The 20,518-nt window shown below is 45.4% G+C and overlaps 1 protein-coding gene across 5 annotated transcripts in view; it reads right to left on the reverse strand.

The window, feature by feature from the left end:
• The window catches only part of TRAF1 (TNF receptor associated factor 1), a 21,903-nt gene continuing 1,385 nt past the window's right edge, over positions 1–20,518 (reverse strand). The window contains exons 1-12 of one of the 5 annotated variants that reach the window (XM_086858355.1): positions 12,820–13,041; positions 11,258–11,478; positions 10,531–10,615; positions 8,665–8,763; positions 7,623–7,784; positions 5,511–5,582; positions 4,865–4,930; positions 4,204–4,641; positions 3,549–3,726; positions 3,223–3,322; positions 2,841–2,989; positions 1–1,718 (exon numbers count right to left, since the gene is read on the reverse strand). In XM_086858355.1, the coding sequence (XP_086714481.1) occupies positions 1,699–1,718; positions 2,841–2,989; positions 3,223–3,322; positions 3,549–3,726; positions 4,204–4,641; positions 4,865–4,930; positions 5,511–5,582; positions 7,623–7,784; positions 8,665–8,763; positions 10,531–10,615; positions 11,258–11,466 (1,578 nt within the window). In that variant the 5' untranslated portion in view covers positions 11,467–11,478; positions 12,820–13,041 and the 3' untranslated portion in view covers positions 1–1,698. Of the gene's footprint in view, positions 1,719–2,840; positions 2,990–3,222; positions 3,323–3,548; positions 3,727–4,203; positions 4,642–4,864; positions 4,931–5,510; positions 5,583–7,622; positions 7,785–8,664; positions 8,764–10,530; positions 10,616–11,257; positions 11,479–12,819; positions 13,078–20,518 lie in introns of those variants that run through there. The other 4 variants (XM_086858356.1, XM_086858354.1, XM_086858353.1 and 1 more) reach the window with 4 other exon arrangements.

Here is a 20,518-nt window from a genome sequence, read left to right on the forward strand (position 1 = left end):
TTTCTTAAGTTAGTGAGCTTTATTTCGGAAATAAATAAAATTGTAAGAAAATAGGAATGATTGTAATAAATACAGCACTTGTCAAAGTGATACAGACAGGAAAAGCATAATATATTTAGGTAAATTACTCCAGTGTGGTGACAGGGGCTGGCACATTGCTGGGAAAATCACTTTGTGTCCCTGAAAGAACATTTGAAAGATGGAATAGAGGAAAAGACACACAGAATATCCAGTTCCTTCCCAAGCAAGCTTTGATGAATATTTGTTTATGGGGTGGGTGTTTTTGAAATGTGATGCTTCATCACAACTAATTATTTTAAAGGCTGTTGCCAAGACAGAAGTGAGAGATTCTGCACACATCCAGACAATCCCAGGCTTCTTGCACTTATTAAAAAAAAATATTCATTCCTCCCCTCTATTAGAAGACCCAAAAAGAATAAAACCATTTCTACCAGTTACTTGTATTTTAGCATGCAAAAAAATCCCTTAAACATCAAGGCACATTAAGCAAAAAAATAAAAAGCAATAATTTCTAATAAGTCATCTGCCTTGAAGCTCCAAGAAGTGACTGGACACTGAACCAGAGCACTGAGGGGGCCCTCCCAGAGCTCTGTATCCACATCCAAGGGCTCCTTTGGAAATCCCAGGGGTAATTCCCCCAAGGCACAGCATAACCCAGGCCCTGTCTGCTGACACAACACAACATCTCACAGAGCTCATCAATAGAGGTCTGGAATAAATAGCAAGAAATAAATCCCTGGGGTCAGGGACCGCAGCTCTGGCCACAGCTCTGGGCTTCCAAGGTCATGGGGAAGCACAGAGACACCTGACCCGGGCCTGGGGGGAAGGAATCTGCTCCTCTTCCTCCTGGAGAGCAGCCAAGGCTCCCCCTGGGGCTGCCAGCCACTGCAGGCTCACCCCAAAGCTCCCGGGAAAGGAACTGCCCTGGCTGGGAACTGCCCGAGGATGGGGCAGCTCAGCCTCACCTGCACCCACAGGCCCAGGGAATCCAGCCCCAATCCCTCACCTGCCCACACCTGGGCAGGGAATCCAGCCCCAATCCCTCACCTGCCCCCACAGCCCCTCCCTGGGCAGGGAATTCAGCCCCAATCCCTCACCTGATCCCACACCTGGGCAGGGAATTCAGCCCCAATCCCTCACCTGCCCCCACAGCCCCTCCCTGGGCAGGGAATCCAGCCCAAATCCCTGCCCAGCAGAAGTGCAGCCACAGCTGGGCCAGCTGTGAGCAGGAGCAGCCCCTTCCCCAGCAGTGTGGGGGGATGTGTGTGGATGGAATCCACAGGAGAATTGTCTGATTTGGTGAAATAATCCCAGCAGCTGCTGCACTGGGATGTCTCCAGCGGGCTCAGGGGTGCAGGCACAGGCTCTGGGGATTTTCTGGACACACAAACTAACACAAGGGCTCAAAGGGATGCTTTTTTCCTCATAATCTACTGACATCCAGCAAGTGACTTCCCCAGGCAAGCATATTTCAGGATTTGCTAATTGGTTTCTATGATGCACTTGAGGAAAAGCGTGTCCTCCTTCACGTAGGCGTGTTTGGGGGACTGCAGTTTGGACAAGGGCAGGAACATGGGGCAGCCACTGGCCACATTCATGTCATTCACCGGCCTCTGGAAGGAAGCAGAAGTCAGGTCTGGGCGAAAGGCATCGATTACGTGTTCCCTGTTATTTTGGTCAAGCAACATAAACGTCACCTGAAAAACAGAACGTGGCAATGAGGAGTTACTGGAGTGAAAAACAAACCAAGCAGGGACAGAAGTGCAGCAAAAGCAGCTGGATGCTCCTCTGGTAATTAAATACACACTGTAACGAATGTTTCCAACCTGCAAGGTCAGTTCATGTGAACTCCCAGATGAAGTTTTTAAAACTTTGCTACCCATAAAGCAAAATTAAATTAAATCAAGTAAGGAATTATTCCTTGGTAGAGAACTGTACAGTCCAAAGGCTTTTTTCCTCTGTGTCTCCTGACAACTTAAACAGCCCCTGGGTTTGGTTACAGTCATTACATTTATTCTGTTATTGTGGTTTGGAATCAGAAGAAACAGCTCAGTTGCCCATGCAGAAATATGTAAAAGACACAACCTAAATATCAGTATAGAGTCTCCCCAGCTCATTATCCCTTTTATTAATTCACAGTTCTATAGCTTGAAGTATGAAATATCTGTAATAATCTTTAAATACAGTGAGGATCTGGAACTTTGATTTCCATTTTTTTGGCTGCTAACTGGCAGTAAAACTGTTTATAGGAAAGACTTACAGAATTATTACTCCACAAAATGCCACAGCAGAGATCAGACCCTGCTCTTTTCACTGCTTTTAACCATTTTGCCATTATCAAATTTTTTAATTTGACCATTTTAACCATTGCTGCCATTATCAGGTCACACTTAGGGTTAAAAACAAGACCAGGATTACCTCAGACATCTGTGGCACCTCTGTAAGTGGAACTCTCACCTCACCCCACTGTTGCCTTCAGCAAATCATAATTCCCTCCTAAACTGATGCTGCTTGTGTTTAGCAAGAGCCAGGAGAAGATGTGTCTCTGGCTTTAGGCCAGGTGGACACAGGTTGGAACAACCCAAACACCACGTTCTGGTGCCTGAAAATCCTGCCTGGCAAAGTCTGGAATATCAGCAGGAGCAGCTTTCCCCACGAGGGACTCCAGTCAGAGACAAGTTATTACCCAGGACTGCAGGGTAGCTCCTCACCTTTGGAAAGGGATGTGGAAAAGCACTCAGCTTCCACAAAACTCCAGAGGAAGTCACCTTGTGTTGACTTTTGGCTGGGATCAGATATGGAAAGGTTTCCCTTCTTACCTTGTGCCTGAAAGGCCACGGGAGCAAAGCGTCGTAGTCTCCTTTCATGACAACGAAGAACAGGGACATGTGGGTTCCTTTCCCTGTGCCATCCCCGTTCAGGTACACCCTCAGACACACCTTGTAGCCATATTTCGCAGTGTAGAAAGCTGAAAATCAGAACTTTTCATTAGTAAAGCTGTTTTTTGGGGGGCATAAAAGGCATAATGTGTGTTTTGGCATATGGGAAAAGTGTGGCGTGGCTTGCTCTCACAGAAAGGAGTACAGACAAATCAGCACTCCCTGGGGATTACAAGCAATGAAAACCCAGTGGTTGGAATCCTTTTAGTGCCTCAAACCTTGGTGAAAATTACCTGTTATTAGCCACACAAGTGTACTGTACCTAATCCAATTAGTCCCCACGTGGAAAGAGCTGCTCCGTGTGGTGCCAGCAGGCACCGAGCTGAGGGCTGGGAGCGATGGATCCACTGCAAGCAGCTCTGCTGGAGGGCAAAGTGCAGGGTGAGAGCCCAAACTAGAGCACAGCCCTCTGGAAAAGCACATCCCAGAGCCCTGGATTACAGATCTCTGCATAAACAGCATCTTGCTTTAAGGAGCTGTTTTAAAGATCCTCCTGCCGGCACGAGCAGAAAGAAGAGTTCCGGAGAAATGGGGGGGATTCTGAAGGATTGGGGTTTGTGAACACACAAACTCCATCTTGTGCTTTACCTGGGGAGTAGAAACTGACTGTCCTGCCAGTCACAGAGTCCTGGAGCTTCCTGCCAACATCTGTGATTTTCCAGAGGAAGATGCCATCGTAGGAGGCTTGCTCAGAGAACACCAGGCTCTTGTGCAGGCTGCTCAGGCCCGCGTCCTTCTGCGTCAGGCACCGGTGCAACTCTGAAATCTGGGCAAAAAAAACCAGTCCTCAGTCACCCCCTGCTCCAGGCTGTGCTGCAGGGGTGGCTGAATCCTTCTGGAGTCCTCATGTTCTGGAAGTTCTGCTTTGATTCCTTTCTAAGTGACAGCATTATGTCAAAACATACACAGAGATGTTGTTTGGGCCTCCAGGCAAAATGCTGCTGGGAGAGGATCAGACAATTAAACAGCTCTCCTGCCTGCTCACAGCCTGATCATGGCAAACTCTGACACTCAGAACTCCCAGGAATACCTCACTACCTAAATGTGGATTTAGAGAACAAATATTAGAGATCCAAGTTTCAAAATATATCAAACAACAAAAAGATCCTGAATGTGTGTCCGGATCTGAACCCTTCACAGCTCAAACTCCTGTTCTGATCCCTACCCCAGCTCTCCCTGGCGTGTGCCAGTATTTGTTGTCTGGAGAACAAGCACACAGACAATCCTTGCCATAATTTTTTACCTTCAGTTCGAGGCTCCGTATTATGTTCTGGTCCAGTTCACTCTGTCTCCTGAAGGCCAGGATTTCCAAATTAGAGCTCTCCACCTCCTTATTGAGCACTGCCACAATGTTCTCAAAGACATGCAGTTTATTTTCCAGCTCAGAAATCACCTTCTCCCTCATGAGCTGCTGCAGGACAGACTGGTCTTCAGGAACAGAGGATCCAGGGAAACAGTCCACTTCTGGATCCCTGCTGAATTCCAGCCCTGCTGGGATCTGCAGGTCAGAGATGCTTTTTCCTGAGCTCCTCAAGTCCAGCTGTGGCTGTGGGGTGAAGCCCTGTGCAGCTCTGGCAGCAGAGCACAAGGTTCCCTGCAGGTGCCTGATGTGCTGCAGCAGGAGCAGCATGTGGGTCCCCACTGAGGACTTCTCGTGTTCCTTTAGCTTCTCTTTGCTTCCCTGGAAGAGACAAGGCTGTCAGTGCACCCTCCATGGCCAACCCAACTGGCCTGGGGCCAAGCCCAGCAATGCTGCAGCTCCCTGGGAGATGGAAAAACTGCAAGGAGCAGGTGCAGCTCCATCACCTGGCATCAGCAGGGCTGACTCTGCTTTAAGAGATGCTTCCCCGAAGGGAATGGCCAAAGCAGGGTAGAACATTCCCTTCAGGGAATGTTTCACTCACCCTAAATGCACAGCCAACTTCAGAAAAACAACACCCATCCTTGTTGGCTGAGGATGCAGAGTGGCTCTGTTGAGAAACCAAAATGCAGAGGAAATAATCAAAACCAATTGAAATTAATTCTCTTATTTCCCTACAAAATACCTAAGTCACAAACCCAGCAGTCATAAATCAGATGAATTCAAGTCAAGGCAATTCCACAGCTCCCAGTGCCCAGCCAGCTTTGAAAATTGATGGTAAATCAATAAAAGTGTGGTTGATGACAAGTTTCCTGCACACAGCCTGGCAGTGATGTGTCCATCTCACAGACCCCATCATGACAGAACACACTTTAACAGCTTCTCATAAAGAAGATGCTGTAGATACACTGATGTACAGCACACTCCTGCTCACGTGGCTCACTCAAGGCTTGAGAGGAAACAAAGATTTGCTCATTTCACAAGATTAATTGAGAAGAAAATGTAGGGGAGGTAATTGTGGGAGCAGGGAAGATGAGGCAGCCAGCAGGGCTTTGCTGGGACGTAAGGAGCAGCCAGATACAACTGCTGGATCTGAAGATGTTCTCAGGTGCTCGTTGAACCTAAATGAACAAGTGATAATTTTATTAATTGGAATAAAGCCCCATTGCACTCACTCATCTTTCACCCACCTTTTCCTTTGATGCTGTTTCTGCTTGCACAGGTTTTTGTTCCTTGCATAAACTGCCTTCACATGAATGCTCCTGTCATTAAAACAAGAAGGAAAACATTCAGCACCTTCCTTAATTGTCGAGTTGAAGGTCACCCTGGGATATTGGATACAAGATTGGCAACGTGCAGGTGTTGCCAGGTTCAAACCAAAGTTATGTGAACACACACAAAAACATGCACTCACATGCAGTGACAAGCTGAGGGTTACAGAACAGGAAACAACAATGACCAGCAGAACGGGAAATTCAAATATATACAGATATATATATATACATATGAACATAAACAGGTTACAGCACAGGAAACTCCAATATAAATTCAAATTCAAATATAATTCAAATATAAACTCTTCTTGCATTGACTCCATACACTTTGCTCAACGTGCAGACCCTTCTTGCATCCTGCTTATGAATATTTATGGAGGCTGGAACCCAAATTCTCCACCATGATGTGCTAAAGCAAAATACATCAGCACTCCCAGGAGGCTTCCTGCCATTTCTGCCTCCAGGAGGGGTGAAGAGATCCCCCTGCCACTGGCTCTGTAATATCTGTATTTAACACAGCAGCTGTCAGCTTTCCCTTCACACTCTTCAGAGGGGGTGGCTTTAATCTTCACAAACTCCTTTGCACACCAGCTCTGAGGTTTCCCTTTCGATTCTCAGAAATGCAGCCACGGGTTTTTTCTCGCTCTCTAACTCCTTTTTTAAACACTCTTTATCTTGCCAGTGATCTTTTTAATTTCTGCTCTTTTACTTCTTCAGATCACCCATTCCTTGAGGGGGAGAGGCACTGGCCTTCAGAGGAGAGAAGTTTATTTAAAAATAAAGAAATATGAAAAATCAAAAGACCTAAAACTGAATGAATAAGATGAAGAGAGCAAGAGCAGCACCCAAAATTTACTATTTTCTCCCAGAGGGTTGTAGACCCATAAAATACCCACAAATAATCAAAATTTGGGACTCGATGCAGATTTATTAAAGCAGACCATGCAACCAGAATTCTACACATCCTAAAGGAGGCAGATAAAAAAACCACACCTCAAGGCCAACCCCCTGCTCGGTTGCCAAGGTTTCCTAACCAAAATATGAATTAGGTGGTAGCTGAGTGGAGTGAGTGGGAGGAAAACAGCCCTGGAGCTGTGGAGAGCCCTGAGCAGAGAGCTCAGCTCTCCCCCTCCTGCACTCACAGAAGGGATTTAGTGTTGCCACCTTCTGGTACTCAGAGTTTTGGGAAACGCTGGGTTTAGCACCACCAGGATGTACCTGGCTCCAGGTTCTCCTCTCTCTGCAGGTTGGTAAAGGATGGAGAGCACAGGAAGAAGCTTCCCAAGGAGCAGATTTGAACAGAGCACCTGAGTCTCGTAATTCCATGTAAATCTCTCAGCTCAGTAATTGGAAAGGCACCAATTTGTGACACTTTGGACACACAGAGCTACCCAGAACTATTTACATCTCTGAAATTCCCACAGCCCTCCTGTCACATGGATCTTTAATCACCATGCCTTATTTACCATTATTGTTCTCTTGAAATCATCTGGAGGGAACAATATTCATTGCTTTGAGCAAACAGCATAAAAAAATTATAAAGCAACCCTGTTTGAATGGCACTGAGATATTTGTGGCAGATTCAGAGTGAGATCTACCTGGTCTATAGACACTGCTGATAATTTGGAGGTTTATGTCTGATCAGATCTAATAGAAATAATATCTGACAGAATCCTGCCCTACACATTTGTGGGTAGTTTTAGTCTGAATAAGCTTCAGACACTTTCAAGATCCCTTCCCTGCCACTGTCTCTGCTTTTCTGGTTTTCTCTTACCTCACACCAGGACACATTTTGAGCCAGGAGCTGAAACCTGGGCTGCCCGAGCCCAGGGGAGCACATGGGTACTTTGTCACATCACCAGCACATTGTCACACCCATTTTTCCCTCCAACACTTGTATGGAAAAATGATCAAACTCAGGAAAATTAAATATTCCCTGAGTGCAATGAAATCAGGTTGGGAAAATGGCATCACAGATTATTGATACCATCAATAGAAAGCCTTTATTTGAGAGAGAAATGTTCTTACCTGGAATTCAGAGCTGGCCAGGCTGCGCTGGCACTGCTGACACACTGTCACATTATTGACACATCCATTTTCCAAGTGATCTGCCAGCTTCCTTCTCATCACCATGTGCCCACAGCCAGTGTGACAAGGGATCAAAGCATATTCACATAAACTCTGATGCTCCTGGAAGTAAAAAGTTATAAAGCAACATGTAAAGTGATGATTCATTTTTATCTATAAATAGTCTCTGTTCTGGCAGCCCAGGGCTCTGCTCTGCATTTCTTCTAAGCTTGGGTAAAGTCCCACTGCACAAAGTTACTGAGATTACTGGTGAAAAATTCACCAACTTTACTGGGGCTTTTTCTGTTAATTATTCATTTTAAAAAAATCTCACAACCAAAACCAAACATTTGGTAAATTCAAACACGAGGTCTCCCTTAAACAGTCTCTCTTCGGGCTTTTGTTTGAAAACATGATCCTGCTCCCAGCTTTCTCCCTTGTATTATTACTCAGATTTGCATGGCAGATTCACAAATCTTGACCACTTAAATATTTGAATTGAGGCATTTCAGATCAGCCTGTGAAGAATGATGAATACAATCAATACACAGACACAGGAGTGAATTATTTCTCCTATAAAACACACCAAGGACATTGCCTGAACAGTAACTCTGCCCTGTCACAACCTGCTTGTAGCAGCCTTGCACTTAAAATGATAAGGAAACCACTGGAAAAAAAATATCAAGTTGATGTAAATTTGTGCAATGTGAACTTCATTCAGGATGTTCTGGATTTGGTCAAAGCCCTGCTAAAGTTAATCACAGAACCACAGAATTATTTGGGTTGGAAGGGACCTTAAAGATCATCCAGCCCCAACCCCCTGCCATGGGGATTTAACCTTCCATAGATTAATGGCACATTTTTAGACAAAAACGTTGATATAAATCACAATGCTGACACTGGTTCTAATTAATTGCATGGATTTGTGTCTGCTGATACCCTGGTTTCACTGCCTCTCTGTCCCCATTCCATATTAATCTGAATAAACTCTCTTTAAACATACTTCAAAATCTTTCATGATACCAGACCAGCTGCACCCAAGGGTCACACAGTGGACTCTGAGTTCAGAAATCTCTTTATTAATGGCAGCATCACCAAAAGCCTGGAAAGAAAACAAAGTAAGGAAAAAAAAAAAAACATTGGTGAGAAAGTACTTCTGGATCTATCCTTGGAATAGGAATAGGGTGGCAGAAATCCACACCTTGATAAATCTTTAATTTTTTTTAAATTTACTGTATTGAATAAGACCCTGTGACCTGGCAAGTTAATCTTTGCATAGTAGGAACCCAAATAATTATTAAAACATTTTTTTCTTAGCACTCAAAAATAATCTGACACGATATTTATTTACTGAAAATAAATACAGCTCTAATTTTACATTTCACAGGAGCCTGAAATATTTCACATGCAGCGAATGTGCTGACAGGACCCTGACTGTGGGGTCCCTTAATGAATGCATTTCATTATCGGGGTCATTAACACCTCCTAAATGTGCTGCAGAGAGGACTTGAGAGTCTCTGCACTGAGTGCACTGCTCAGATCTGGGCTGTTTCCATTTAGCAGACACTGTGTGCTAAAAAAAAATCTGAACCAGATGGGAGAGAGGTTTGTTCTTTGCACTACGTAGATTCTTCTGTTATTTAAACATGAGGAATTGTACAATTGTTATGTAATTATGAAATACTGCACACTTTAATATTACATTTTGCACTAAAATAGGCACAAGAAGAAGCCCTGCCATGGTTTAAAGGCATTTTTTTGGACACTCTGGAGGTAAGTACAGTGCAGAGAAATGCAGATTTCACATGGAATAATGCAGAGTAAGGATTGGGAGGGGAAAGCTTTACAAACAGAGGCAGGAAAGTATTTATAAACTGTGCCCACATTTCCAAGTTCCTGAAAATCTACCCAGCATTTGTTGGGAATGATCTACACTGGCAGATCCTCCTCCCTTCCTGGCTTCATGTGGACACCCAGCAGGCAAAGGAGCTGCTCACAACCACCCACCCACAGCCTGCAGAAATTCCCAGCTCACTCAGGGAGAGCCCCACAGCAGAGAAATCCCAAATGACAGACAAAGCACGTTCAGAAGGGCTCAGCTGCACCTATTTGTGCAGGAAATCTGTTACTGGGAAATTAATTGCAGAACTCAGGCGTTGTTCTTTGGTTTTTTTCCTGGGATATTACCAAGTCCAGCATTAGCAGCAGATCCATTATTTTGCTGCTTCCTAAACTTTGGTTTTTATGCCACTGTGTATTTGTTTTCATTTCCCCCTAAAAAATTTAGACAAATGATGTGTCTGTTGATATCCCTGCATGTAATCAGAGAGGAGGGAAAAAGACAAGCTGGGACTGGGCCTTTCAGCCCAGTTTGTGTTTGGGATCCAGAACAGAACAGCAATTTGCCTGGAAAATCACACAAGAAGAGATCTGCACCATTAAATTACAGATGAAACATTTGCCAGGGCATAGTTTTGTATCAATTATTATGTTCAGCCTCACTCTTGAAGGGTACAAGAAGCCACAAGGCTGGAAAATCCATTAAAATACTTGCTGAGGATAATAAGTAACATTTAAGACATATTATTACAAGTAGGAAAGCACCAGTTACTTTGAGACAATAAAAAGTTAATCATATGGAAGAGTTTGGGATTTTACATTGCAGAACTTAGATCTGGAAAGTCCTGAGGCTGCCATTACACTTTTTAAAACTAAAAACTCTGGGAAATCCAAGTTATTAAAGCCTAAGTTAAAATGTGTAACTATCAGCTGCTATTACATTTGATATTATTCCCTTCTGAACTCCAGCCCAATGATGACTACAGAGAATGTTTAATGATAAATTAATGATCTGTGAACTACAACTTACCCTTTCTTCTGCCAATAGGCTTTCCTCACCTAAAGTGTTGGGATCTTCCTCTTTACATTTCTGGCAAATTGCAGTTTTATTGTTTCTGGTGAAAAGAAAGAAAAAATTGAATAACAATCCAGTGGTGCCCTGCAGTTTAGGAGGTCTCTATATAGGCACTGACACAAATAAAACCATGAAAATTGTGATTTCCACTCAGAATCCATAGTCCTTGTTCACTAAAGGGCCAATTCTGGAACACACTGATGTCCAAAAAGTTTTGCTCTTCTGTTCTTTGAGACTAAGACTATGCCCATTAATCCAATCTGCGTTTCAGTAAAATAAGGGCAGCCTGAACCATAAAGAGGAATAAAGATGGAAAGCTATTTATCCCATGAATGATTCAAAAACTCCAAGCAAGAAAGAGAAGGCGAAAACAAAAGTCTTTTAAAACACAGAAAACGCCTATTTTGCCCAGACAGATACAGACATATGGCATCATATTTACTAAAACCCCATGACATCCCTCATCAGAGGGCTGCAAAGTGCCATGGAAGGATTCCATCCAAGGCCTGGACCAGTCCTTCAAGGTTAAATCAGAATGATTATGTCACAGATAGGAAAACTCTGTCAGGCCCCAGAGACTGCCATGGTGGGAACAAGGAGGAGGCAGGGAGCATCCTGCATTCCAGCACGGAAAATCCTCCAGAGAGCAGTCCCGGGGCTCGCAGCACAGCCCAGCACGTACCGCACGATCCAGGCGAGGCAGGCAGAGCAGTACCTGTGCCCACACAGCGTCTGCAGGGCTTGCTTCAGGATGTTGTTGCAGTTACTGCACAGGAACTTCTGACCAGGCACATCCTCACAAATGTTGGTGGGGTACCCGACGGGAAACTCGTTTTCATCAGGGGAAGAGCCCGGGGTGTCCTGCAGGCTCCTGGGGGTGTTCTCAGCCATCTGAAGCGAGCGCTGTCGGAGAGGAGATGGAATCCAGGTGCACACACTCACTTGGATGTGAGAGGATGTACCAGAGTCCTGAAGCACCCCAAACCCACGCAGTAACAGCGCTGGGTCTGCAGTGACAGTGACAGCGTGACCAAATGTCACAGTGGGGTTTGACCCGGCAGGAAATTACTGCACACCTTGAAAATCTCCCTCAAACACAACACAAAAATAGACCTTGGCCTAAAAGTAGGGGGTTGGGGATTTCTTTCAAGCGTTTTTAGCTTGTACAAGGATGAGTCCCACCAGTTCTCATCACATGGGATTGTTTCTGTAGAGAAAATCCCCAGCCACATTCAATTCTCAGCAGCCAAAATTCGTGATTTCACTTCACAGGCACAGAAACTGAGCAGCTGCTGTGTTGACAGTGACTTTCGTCAAGTCACAAAAGTTGTGGTGAAATGATGAAGGAAATCCCAAGTCCATGAACCCTTAATGCTGTGCTCTGACCAGGCACACCCAGAGCCACCTGTGCCAAGGTGTCATTCACATTCAGTTTGGTTTGTTTAATAAGACCTGTGCAGTGGGATATTTTTGGAAATGCAGCCAAAACTGATTCTTGGAGTCTCTTGGAAAGGTTTTCACTCAGAGAACTGGTGCGGTTTGATTATAATAATCCCTTCACAAAGCTATTATTTCCCCATAGCAGTACCGACACAGCATAACCTGTGTCAGTATCAGCAGCAGTCAGCTCAGAAATGTGAAAATCAGAGCCCAGGCTGCGCTGGGCAGGCCGGGCTGGCGGTGTGAGTGCCGTGAGCTGGGCACGGCACACCCTGGCCTTGAGCCTCGGCTCTGGGAACATCCAGGGTTTTCCATGGCCTTCCTCAGCCGGTTCCCGTGGGCTCTGCAGGCAGCCGGGCGGGAGCTCCGCAGTGACCGCCCAGCCTGCCGGAGCCCTGCAGGGAGCCGGCTGGCACAGCCGAACGGAGCCGGAGGGGCTGCTGGAGCTGCCCCCGCCCGCTGGCCCAGCCCCGGCTCCGCTCGCCCGGCACCGCCCGGGGGTCCCGGCCCAGGGCTCGGGGAGCGGCCGGAGCCCGGGCAGCCCCCGCTGCCCTCCGGGCGCTCCCGGGCCGCGGTTCGGGGAGCGGGCCCGAGGGGCCGGGGGCCGCGGGCGGTTCTCCGCAGCAGGGCCCGCTCCCCTCCATCCCTCCGTCCGTCCCTCTCCCCTCCATCCCTCCCCCCATCCCTGCATCCCGGCCGCTCCCCTCCATCCCTCCGTCCGTCCCTCTCCCCTCCATCCCTCCCCCCATCCCTGCATCCCGGCCGCTCCCCTCCATCCCTCCCCCATCCCCGCCTCTCCCGTACCTGAGCCCGGCGGCCCCGGGCGGGCGCTCCCCGCGGTAGCGGAGCTGCGGCCGGGAGGCTCGCCTGGATTTCGGCGATGCTGCCTCGCTCCGGCGGGAGGAGCGGGGAGCCCGAGCCGCGCCCGGGGGCCGGAGGGAGCGGGGCTTCCCCTGCTCGGGCACCGGCGCTGTCCCGGGCCGCGGGCACGGGGAACCGGCTGAGGAAAAACCCCGCGGCGCAAATTCCCCCGGGCCAGTGAAATGGAGAATCTGGTGGCTGGTTCCTGAAAGCGGAGCTGGGTCTGCCATGGCGAGCGGCGACTCAGACAGAAAGTCCAGGCTGGCCGGAGCGCGGTGACAGCCCCTGCACGCCCCCGGTGCCCGGGACAGCCCCGGGGCCGGCACCGAGCCTCCACCGCCGGGAAACCGCGCCCGGGGAGCCCCCTGTGCCTCACCCTCCAAGGCAGCAGGGAGTTCTCTAATGCCTGCAAAGCCTTCTTAGAGTGCAGCAAAGATTCTACAAAGCAAAGTTTCATTATCAGCAGAAGGTCCTCTTCACCCTTTGCTGCCACCCTCTCTAGCTCTGACACAGGATTCAATCAGAAAAAGAGTTGTACATGCAAATCTGTTCACTCTTCCTTGTGGGGAATATCCCTGGGGGGTGAGGCCTTGCTCAGAATCCCAAATAAAAAGCAGAGGTGTCTCTCTGGGTGCTTCAGTGGCTGTTAATTGCTGCCCTGCCAGGAGCTGCAGGCACCGCGGTGGCTGCTGAGGGATTTCTTGTGCAGCATGGTTTGCCTCAAGTCTGGCACCTTCCCGTGCTGGGTGTGCACACACAGACACAACAGACACCTCGGTTCCACTTCCTCCTCCCTGCTGAACTACAGCACACCTGTAGGTGCTGATCTGATGTGCATCTGTAGCTCAGAGTCATCAGGGCTGGGAATTCTCAAAGCTCTGGGGAAAATGTGATACAGCCCCAGCGAGGCCTTGGCTTGACCCATTTGCTCTCAGTTGGGTTGTTAAAATTCATCATAAGTTAATTTGGGCCAGGCAGTTTCTGCCAGGATGTGAGTTAAAATCTCCTTCAGAAACTAAAAGATTTCTGGATGTGTTTTTTTTAAAAAACATGTAGGGATATAAAGAGGTGTAAGATATTAATTTTAGAATGATCAGTGTTACACCACTCAGGTTCAGGGATGAAGTGGCAGCTCCACCTCTTCCCTGTGCCCTTAACTCACTCCTTGCCTCTTCCTTTGTGACTTCTTGAAATTTTCTGTGATTCTGCTGCACCTCTGTCTCCAAAGGTGCTGAATTACACAAAGAAACTAAAGATAAGGTTTTGGTACTTTCCAAACTAGAGAGATTTCCTGTGGTAAATTTCCCCCATATGAGATCAGTTAACTGAAAACAGGATGTGGCTCAGAGAGAGATTAAAATTTGTAGTTTAACTTTACTGTAGAGCCATTCCAGCAGTGCTCAGCATTGCAAGGCACTGTGTTACTATTTAAGGGCAATGACCATTTTATATCCTAGGGAAAAAGTGCATAAGGGAATATATTCATGTATTTAATAGCACCTTTTAAAAATAAGCCAAGGTCTTGAGACTTTTAATGCTACAAATTTCTTAGGACATTGAAAATGGAATTTAGGCTCAGATGCTCTGGGTTTTAAAGACTGTAGTCAAAAGGAGAATTGCATTTCAGAGAGATGTTTACGATAGGGATGTCTCATTCTATGAAAACATGATTTTCAATTAGTTGTATAACTAGTATAAATTAGCTGGAAATGTGTACATGTTCTAGGAAAACCTGAAAAATGGGTAAAACACAGGAAGGAAAGTTTGCTAGTAAAAGCAAATCCAGTGCCCATGAGATTCAGTACTTCTAGGAACTGGAGCTCAGTGCTTCAAGTCAAGACTCCTGCCTGCTCAGAGCTCTGATACGAAGGAATTCTGTAACTTCCACACTATTACTTATTTTCTGAATGGAAAAAATAATATCTGTGAGGTTCCATCAATTCAAAATTAGAAAAAGAAGAATCATTAAAACTGATTATTGTTATCCTCAGCAAACTCAACAGCTTTGCCACAATTCAATCTCTTGTCTCTAATAAAACCTTTTCACATGTTTCAGTTTTATCTGTCTGTGCCTACTACCAGTTGTAGCTCTGCTTTGTTATGGTGATACCCCGAGGACCAGACAGCAGGGAAGTTCCCCACTAAGTTTCATAAGAGTTGGACTGTAACCCTCAAAGAGACATCAGGAATCAATTTTATTTTCCTCATCCCTGCTCTGCCTCAGGATTTTTCCCAGATCATATTCTCTGTAAGACAGTATTGTCCTAGGAATATTTTCCTCCAAAGAATAGATACTCTGGAGCACCTCTTCAGCATTTGACAGGAGAAAAGCACCCAAAAATCGACACTTTATCTATCTATCTATCTATCTATCTATCTATCTATCTATCTATCTATCTATCTATCTATCTATCTATGTGGCTTCTTTCAGTCACTTACTTAACTAGCTTCCACAAGCCAAGCCAAGGAATCACCCTGAGGAGCAGAGAGAAAATGGAAGTGTTTCTATCACAGTGGCTTTGATGGTTTCCTACAAGCAAGAGTATTTCAGAGTAACTCATTGAGAGATTTCTGAGGCTGCCTCTGATTTTAGGCCACCAGGCAGATTTTCTTCACATGGAGCAGCTTCCTGGTGGTCTGGTGCCTCAGCCACTGTCCCCCCACAGCAGGACAAACGTGGGCTGCAATGTGTGAGCCCAACATGGACCAGTTTGTGCCAGTTTCCCCAGTTGAAGCTCAGCTCTCTGGCCACATGAAGGGTTTTGTTGTACTTGTGGTTGTGCTTCTGTTTCTCTTAACGTACACAGAGCCTGAGCTAAACTGGAAAATTCTGAGCTGCTTATTTCCATTCTTAATGCTTTGGAGAGAACTCTGGGAATGGGAGCTGTGCCCACAGGGAAGCCTGCCAAAACACTCTTCCAAAGCTCTGGATGTGACATGAAAAAACAAGTTCAGATTCAGTATCTTTTGACTCCAAACCAGCTGGGAAAATGTGGATATTCTATTGATTGACTGGGACTAATTAGTGGAAACAGAAAAAGGAAACATCACATTTATTTAATATCTCCATTAATTCTCATAAACGACAAGAACTGAGGGGAAAGCGAAGGTTATGGCAAATCTCCTTTAACCCTTTCAGAAGCTGCCCATTTTGCTAATAACAATGAAAAAAGGGATGTTTAGAAGATGTTTTCCACATGTCAGAAGCAGAAAAAGACTGACTCTGCACTAACTTGCATCTCTCTTCCACTGAGCCCATAATTCCCTTTGCCATTGCAGAATGACTAACAGCATCAGGCTCAGCTTGCCAATAGTATTTTTCAGGGTGATTCATAATCCTGAGTAATTTCCACACCACCACTGACATGTCTATTTGTACCTGTATTTTATGAGCAACACTCCCAGGGAACACAGAACTTCCAGGTGTTATCTGAGGTCTCACAAAGGGAAAACAAAATTCTCTTTCTAGGTGTTGTAAAGGAAAAATAAAGCCCTCACTAAAACACTGCTACACTAAGAAGGAAAACTCCTGAGTGTTCACAATCTAAGATGTTTATAAGGAGGATTCTCAAGGAGTAAGGAAAATAAATTTTAAGCTTAGGAGGAACCGGAATGAAAAATCACAGTTGGAAGTGGGGAAAGCAGGTAAAAGAGTAACAGGTTTATATTCTGGGTAGGGGAAATAGGTAAGTGTTTAAAGTCCTGAATAAAAAGAGCCCTCTCGTGAGGCCAAACCTCTTGGCAGCTGTGCCAGTGATGGGACTCCAAAAGCCCAAAATCCCAGACATGTTCCCAGCAGCGTCCTTGGAATCCAGCCAAGGAAACAAAACCTGCAGCTCCACATCCAACATCTGAATCACAAGCTGGGTGTTGGAACCCCAAAGCCAGCGAGGGAGGCACACAGGGAATGCTCCTGTCTGCCCAGGCTCAGGAGCAGTGGGAGCCTGGAGGAAACCTGAGCACAGCCAGGAATTGTGGAGAGGTTTCACAAGCAAAGCTTGGGGTTCCTTGGGGCACGATACAGACTGGAAGGAAATCCAGCATTTCCTGAATCTGGTTCTCTAAAGTCACATCCAAGTTCTTCTAATCTTGTTTCGAAGCCCAGGGACTCCCCTGGGAAGTGTTTCTGGGCTGGGACTAATCCCAGTTCAGAGCTGGGCACGGGGATTGGCAGGATCAGCACAGGGCAGGGGACACACAGGAGCTCCCATGGGTTCAGCTACATCCCCCCAGTTTCTGCTATAAATCCCTGGGATCCTGCTAAATTCTGTCACGGATTAATGTGATCCCCCATGGCTCCATTTGCTTTTGATCCTACCTTCTTTTTGAGATTCCTGACCAAAACAGAAGCTTAGGAAAAAACCCACCCTTTAATATTACATAGACTGGTGACTCCAAACTGCTGGAATTCGCTACTGCTGGAAATGAATACCCATTTGTACCTCCCTGTCAGAGCCTGGGGATGAATATTCTCTAGGACCATACAGCAGAAGGTTTTAATGGAAATTTTTATGATTTAGGCAGTGAAAATGACATTTTTATGGCATATTGCTTGTTATAAATAATGAAGGAAACCTGGCTAATCAGACCCTGGCAGAGACAGACAACTCAGCCATGCAGTAAAGGAGTGACTTCAGTCACAGCTGCCATTTAGGCCCAGCCTGTCACCAACACCTCAGTTTATGTCTATATATTGCAAATCACCTTTCAGCAGGTACAAACTAGCACAGTGCAACGTGCATCTCCTTCAGCAGGGACGGGTGAGGTGTTCCTGACACATTTCCTCTCTGGAAAGCAATTTTCCCAGTGGTTTTTTTGTGCTGCAATTGAAGAAATCCTGTGTCTGCAGATGTGTATATCAAGTGTAGCTCCTCCAAAATAATTGCAATGGCACTGATTTGTTTTAGCTGAGGATGTGCTCTTCATGGTACAAACTGCAGGGAACACGGAACTGCCAGTGGAAAGAATGTGCTGCTGGGGCTCCTCTTGTAAAGCCAAATGAGACAATTCCAGTCCATATCAGGGCTCCTTGGAACCAGCCTCAGAGCACTAAACCCAGCTCTGAACCTCTGTGTGCTCTGCAGTCCTTTAAACTGGCACCAGTGGGGCTGCTGCCCTTAAGAGAAAATAGATTTTCCACTGTAAATCCCAATTTTGGGGGTTTAATATCTCAGCTGATTTAAAGCTCGTCAAATATAACTTTTTGTTTACTTTGCTTGTAAAAGAAATTGCCCCTTTTAGCTGTCAAGTAGCAAATCAACACAGGAACTATAGTCTGAGCCACAGCACCTTAGGAATAATCTGCATTTCGTGACTTCCAGCTCTGAATGTGGGTAAATATAACCATTTTATAAATAACCCCCTGTGTGTAACAAATATTTCCTGGGATAGAAAAGAAAGGGCTGAATAGAGCAAGTTTTACTCAGGATTTCTCTGCTATTGTTTTCTACACTTCAATGTTCTTTTTATGAGTTGTGGTGTTTAACCCAGTTTAGTATTTTCCAGGAAATCAGTTGCTGCTTAAACATGTATCCAAATTCCAAGTTCATTCAGAACTTGAAAAGCAAAATTTAACACAAGGACAGGAATTCTGTAATGATCCTGCAATTGGCAAAACCAAACTCTTGGTTCCCAGGAGAATGAAAGAGCCAAACCCAGATATTTCTCCTAACTAGAGATGAAAACATTATTAAATATCCTAAAAATTGAAAGCATATGTAACTGCTATAAGGTGGGTGTTTTACTGGAAAATAACTGACAGCCATGCTAAATTTCTTTGTGTTCTGATGTAAGAATTCAGCAGGAGATTAAGAACACATTTTGCTGGGAGACATGTCTAAACATTAACATTTACCCAGACTGAAAAGAAGCCTCTGTAGGTGGGGTCAATGAGATAACCCACCATGGATGGACACCAAATTGGCAGCTCCCAGACAGTGATTTTTTTTTTTTTCCTTTTTTTAATGACAGAATAATCTTTACTCAAGAGAAAAAATGCATTTCCTTACTTTGTGTTCACTTATCTCTTGCACACCTCTTCTCTAATGGATCTACAGACCCCTGCCAGCTGATTCCACAACTCTTTCTTTGTGGAAATGGGTGTTTGATATTGTGTATTAAAAAAGTTTTGAACTTGAAAGGAATCTTACTAAGGATTTTCTTCAAGGATTTTGTACTGCTCCATCTGTTTACTCAGTAGAGAGACTGTTCCTACACTGCTGTGCAAATACAGAAAAGAGTTTTGGTGTGATATTCTGGCTTTGCATTGTCCAGATGCACTAAACAAACTCACCCTGATGTTCTCCCATTCCAAATAATTTCAGATGAGAGTGGAGCATCATAACAAAATAAAAATTAAGTGGTAACTTGGACTTGCACCCTCCTAGCTCATGGGAACATTCTTCTCTTCCACCTAATATTTAATATATGTGCTGGGGGCAGCCAGGAGAGAATTATCACAGTCACTATGGAGGTATTCAGAAGTAATAATATTAACCTGCAATAGGGATTTACCATTCCTCTTCTAAAACTGTCAGGTATTCCTAATTCCACACCATTTTTGACAGAGCACTTGGCTGAGTAAGACTACCTAGGGCATGTCCTGAAAGATTCTACACACAAAATCACTTCTCCCCTGCAAGGGAAACAATGGCCAAAGAAAGGCACCCTTTGGCTCTCTCCCTAAATTAGTCACAGCTCTTTGGCACAGCCCAGCAGCTTTCAGCCCAGACCAAAGTGTGAGTTTCACGTGTCACTGTGCATAACAGGGTGGAATTTGGGCTATTCAAGTCACTCACCAGCTTGGGTCATTGAGATTAATTTCTGGTTGCAATGAAAAGAGAAATTAGTTCATTTTGTGATGCTTAGCTGTCTAAAAATCAGTAAAATGCAGATGGAAATGTACAGAAATAGATATTTTTTAAAGAGCTAAAGGATAACACAGTATTAACCTTTAGATTTGTTAGAGTCTCTGGAATTCAACCAACTCAGGTCTGCCAGGAGTATCCAGGGAGAATCACATCTGAATGGCATCTGCTGCATTTCCTTATTCAAAGGGAAATATATGAAAAAGGAATAAAAGTCTAATGCCCAAACTTATTTAAGTGTCCTTGGAAGGTCCTGCTTTCAGAGATTATCTGTGCAGGCAAGGTCAGCTATCCATTTTCTTGGGAAAGTGGGGATAAACGTGGCCTGGAGCACTTCATTAGCCTGGGGGCAGAGCAGTCACCTCACACTGCCTGGCCTTTGGGGACCCTGCAGCGAGGGGCAGGGAAATGCAAGTTCTCCTGGAAGCACTACAGCTCTTGGCTGGGGATTCAAAGGCTGGAACATTTGGAGACTTGCACATCACAGACATAAACAAGCAAGGAACAGAAAAACACTGTGTACAATTCAGAGAGAAAAGCACCGCTCTGCTGTCCAGAATCCACAGCAAGCTTGGAAGGACAGAATGTGCTTTAAAATAATTTCCATTTCATAATACAGATGAGTCACCTAAGCAGTGATTATTCCAAGAATTTCCATGTTTGCTGGGATTTATCCTGGGGGTTGTTTAGTGCCTCAGAACTCTCTGACCATGGGGCACTAAGGTTGGTGTGGCACTGAGTTCTAAAATCACTCCCACATCATTTCCACCTTCTCT

This window comes from Cyanistes caeruleus, chromosome 20 (genome assembly GCF_971803275.1).
Source record: "Cyanistes caeruleus chromosome 20, bCyaCae1.hap1.1, whole genome shotgun sequence".
Taxonomy (NCBI): Eukaryota; Metazoa; Chordata; class Aves; order Passeriformes; family Paridae; genus Cyanistes; species Cyanistes caeruleus.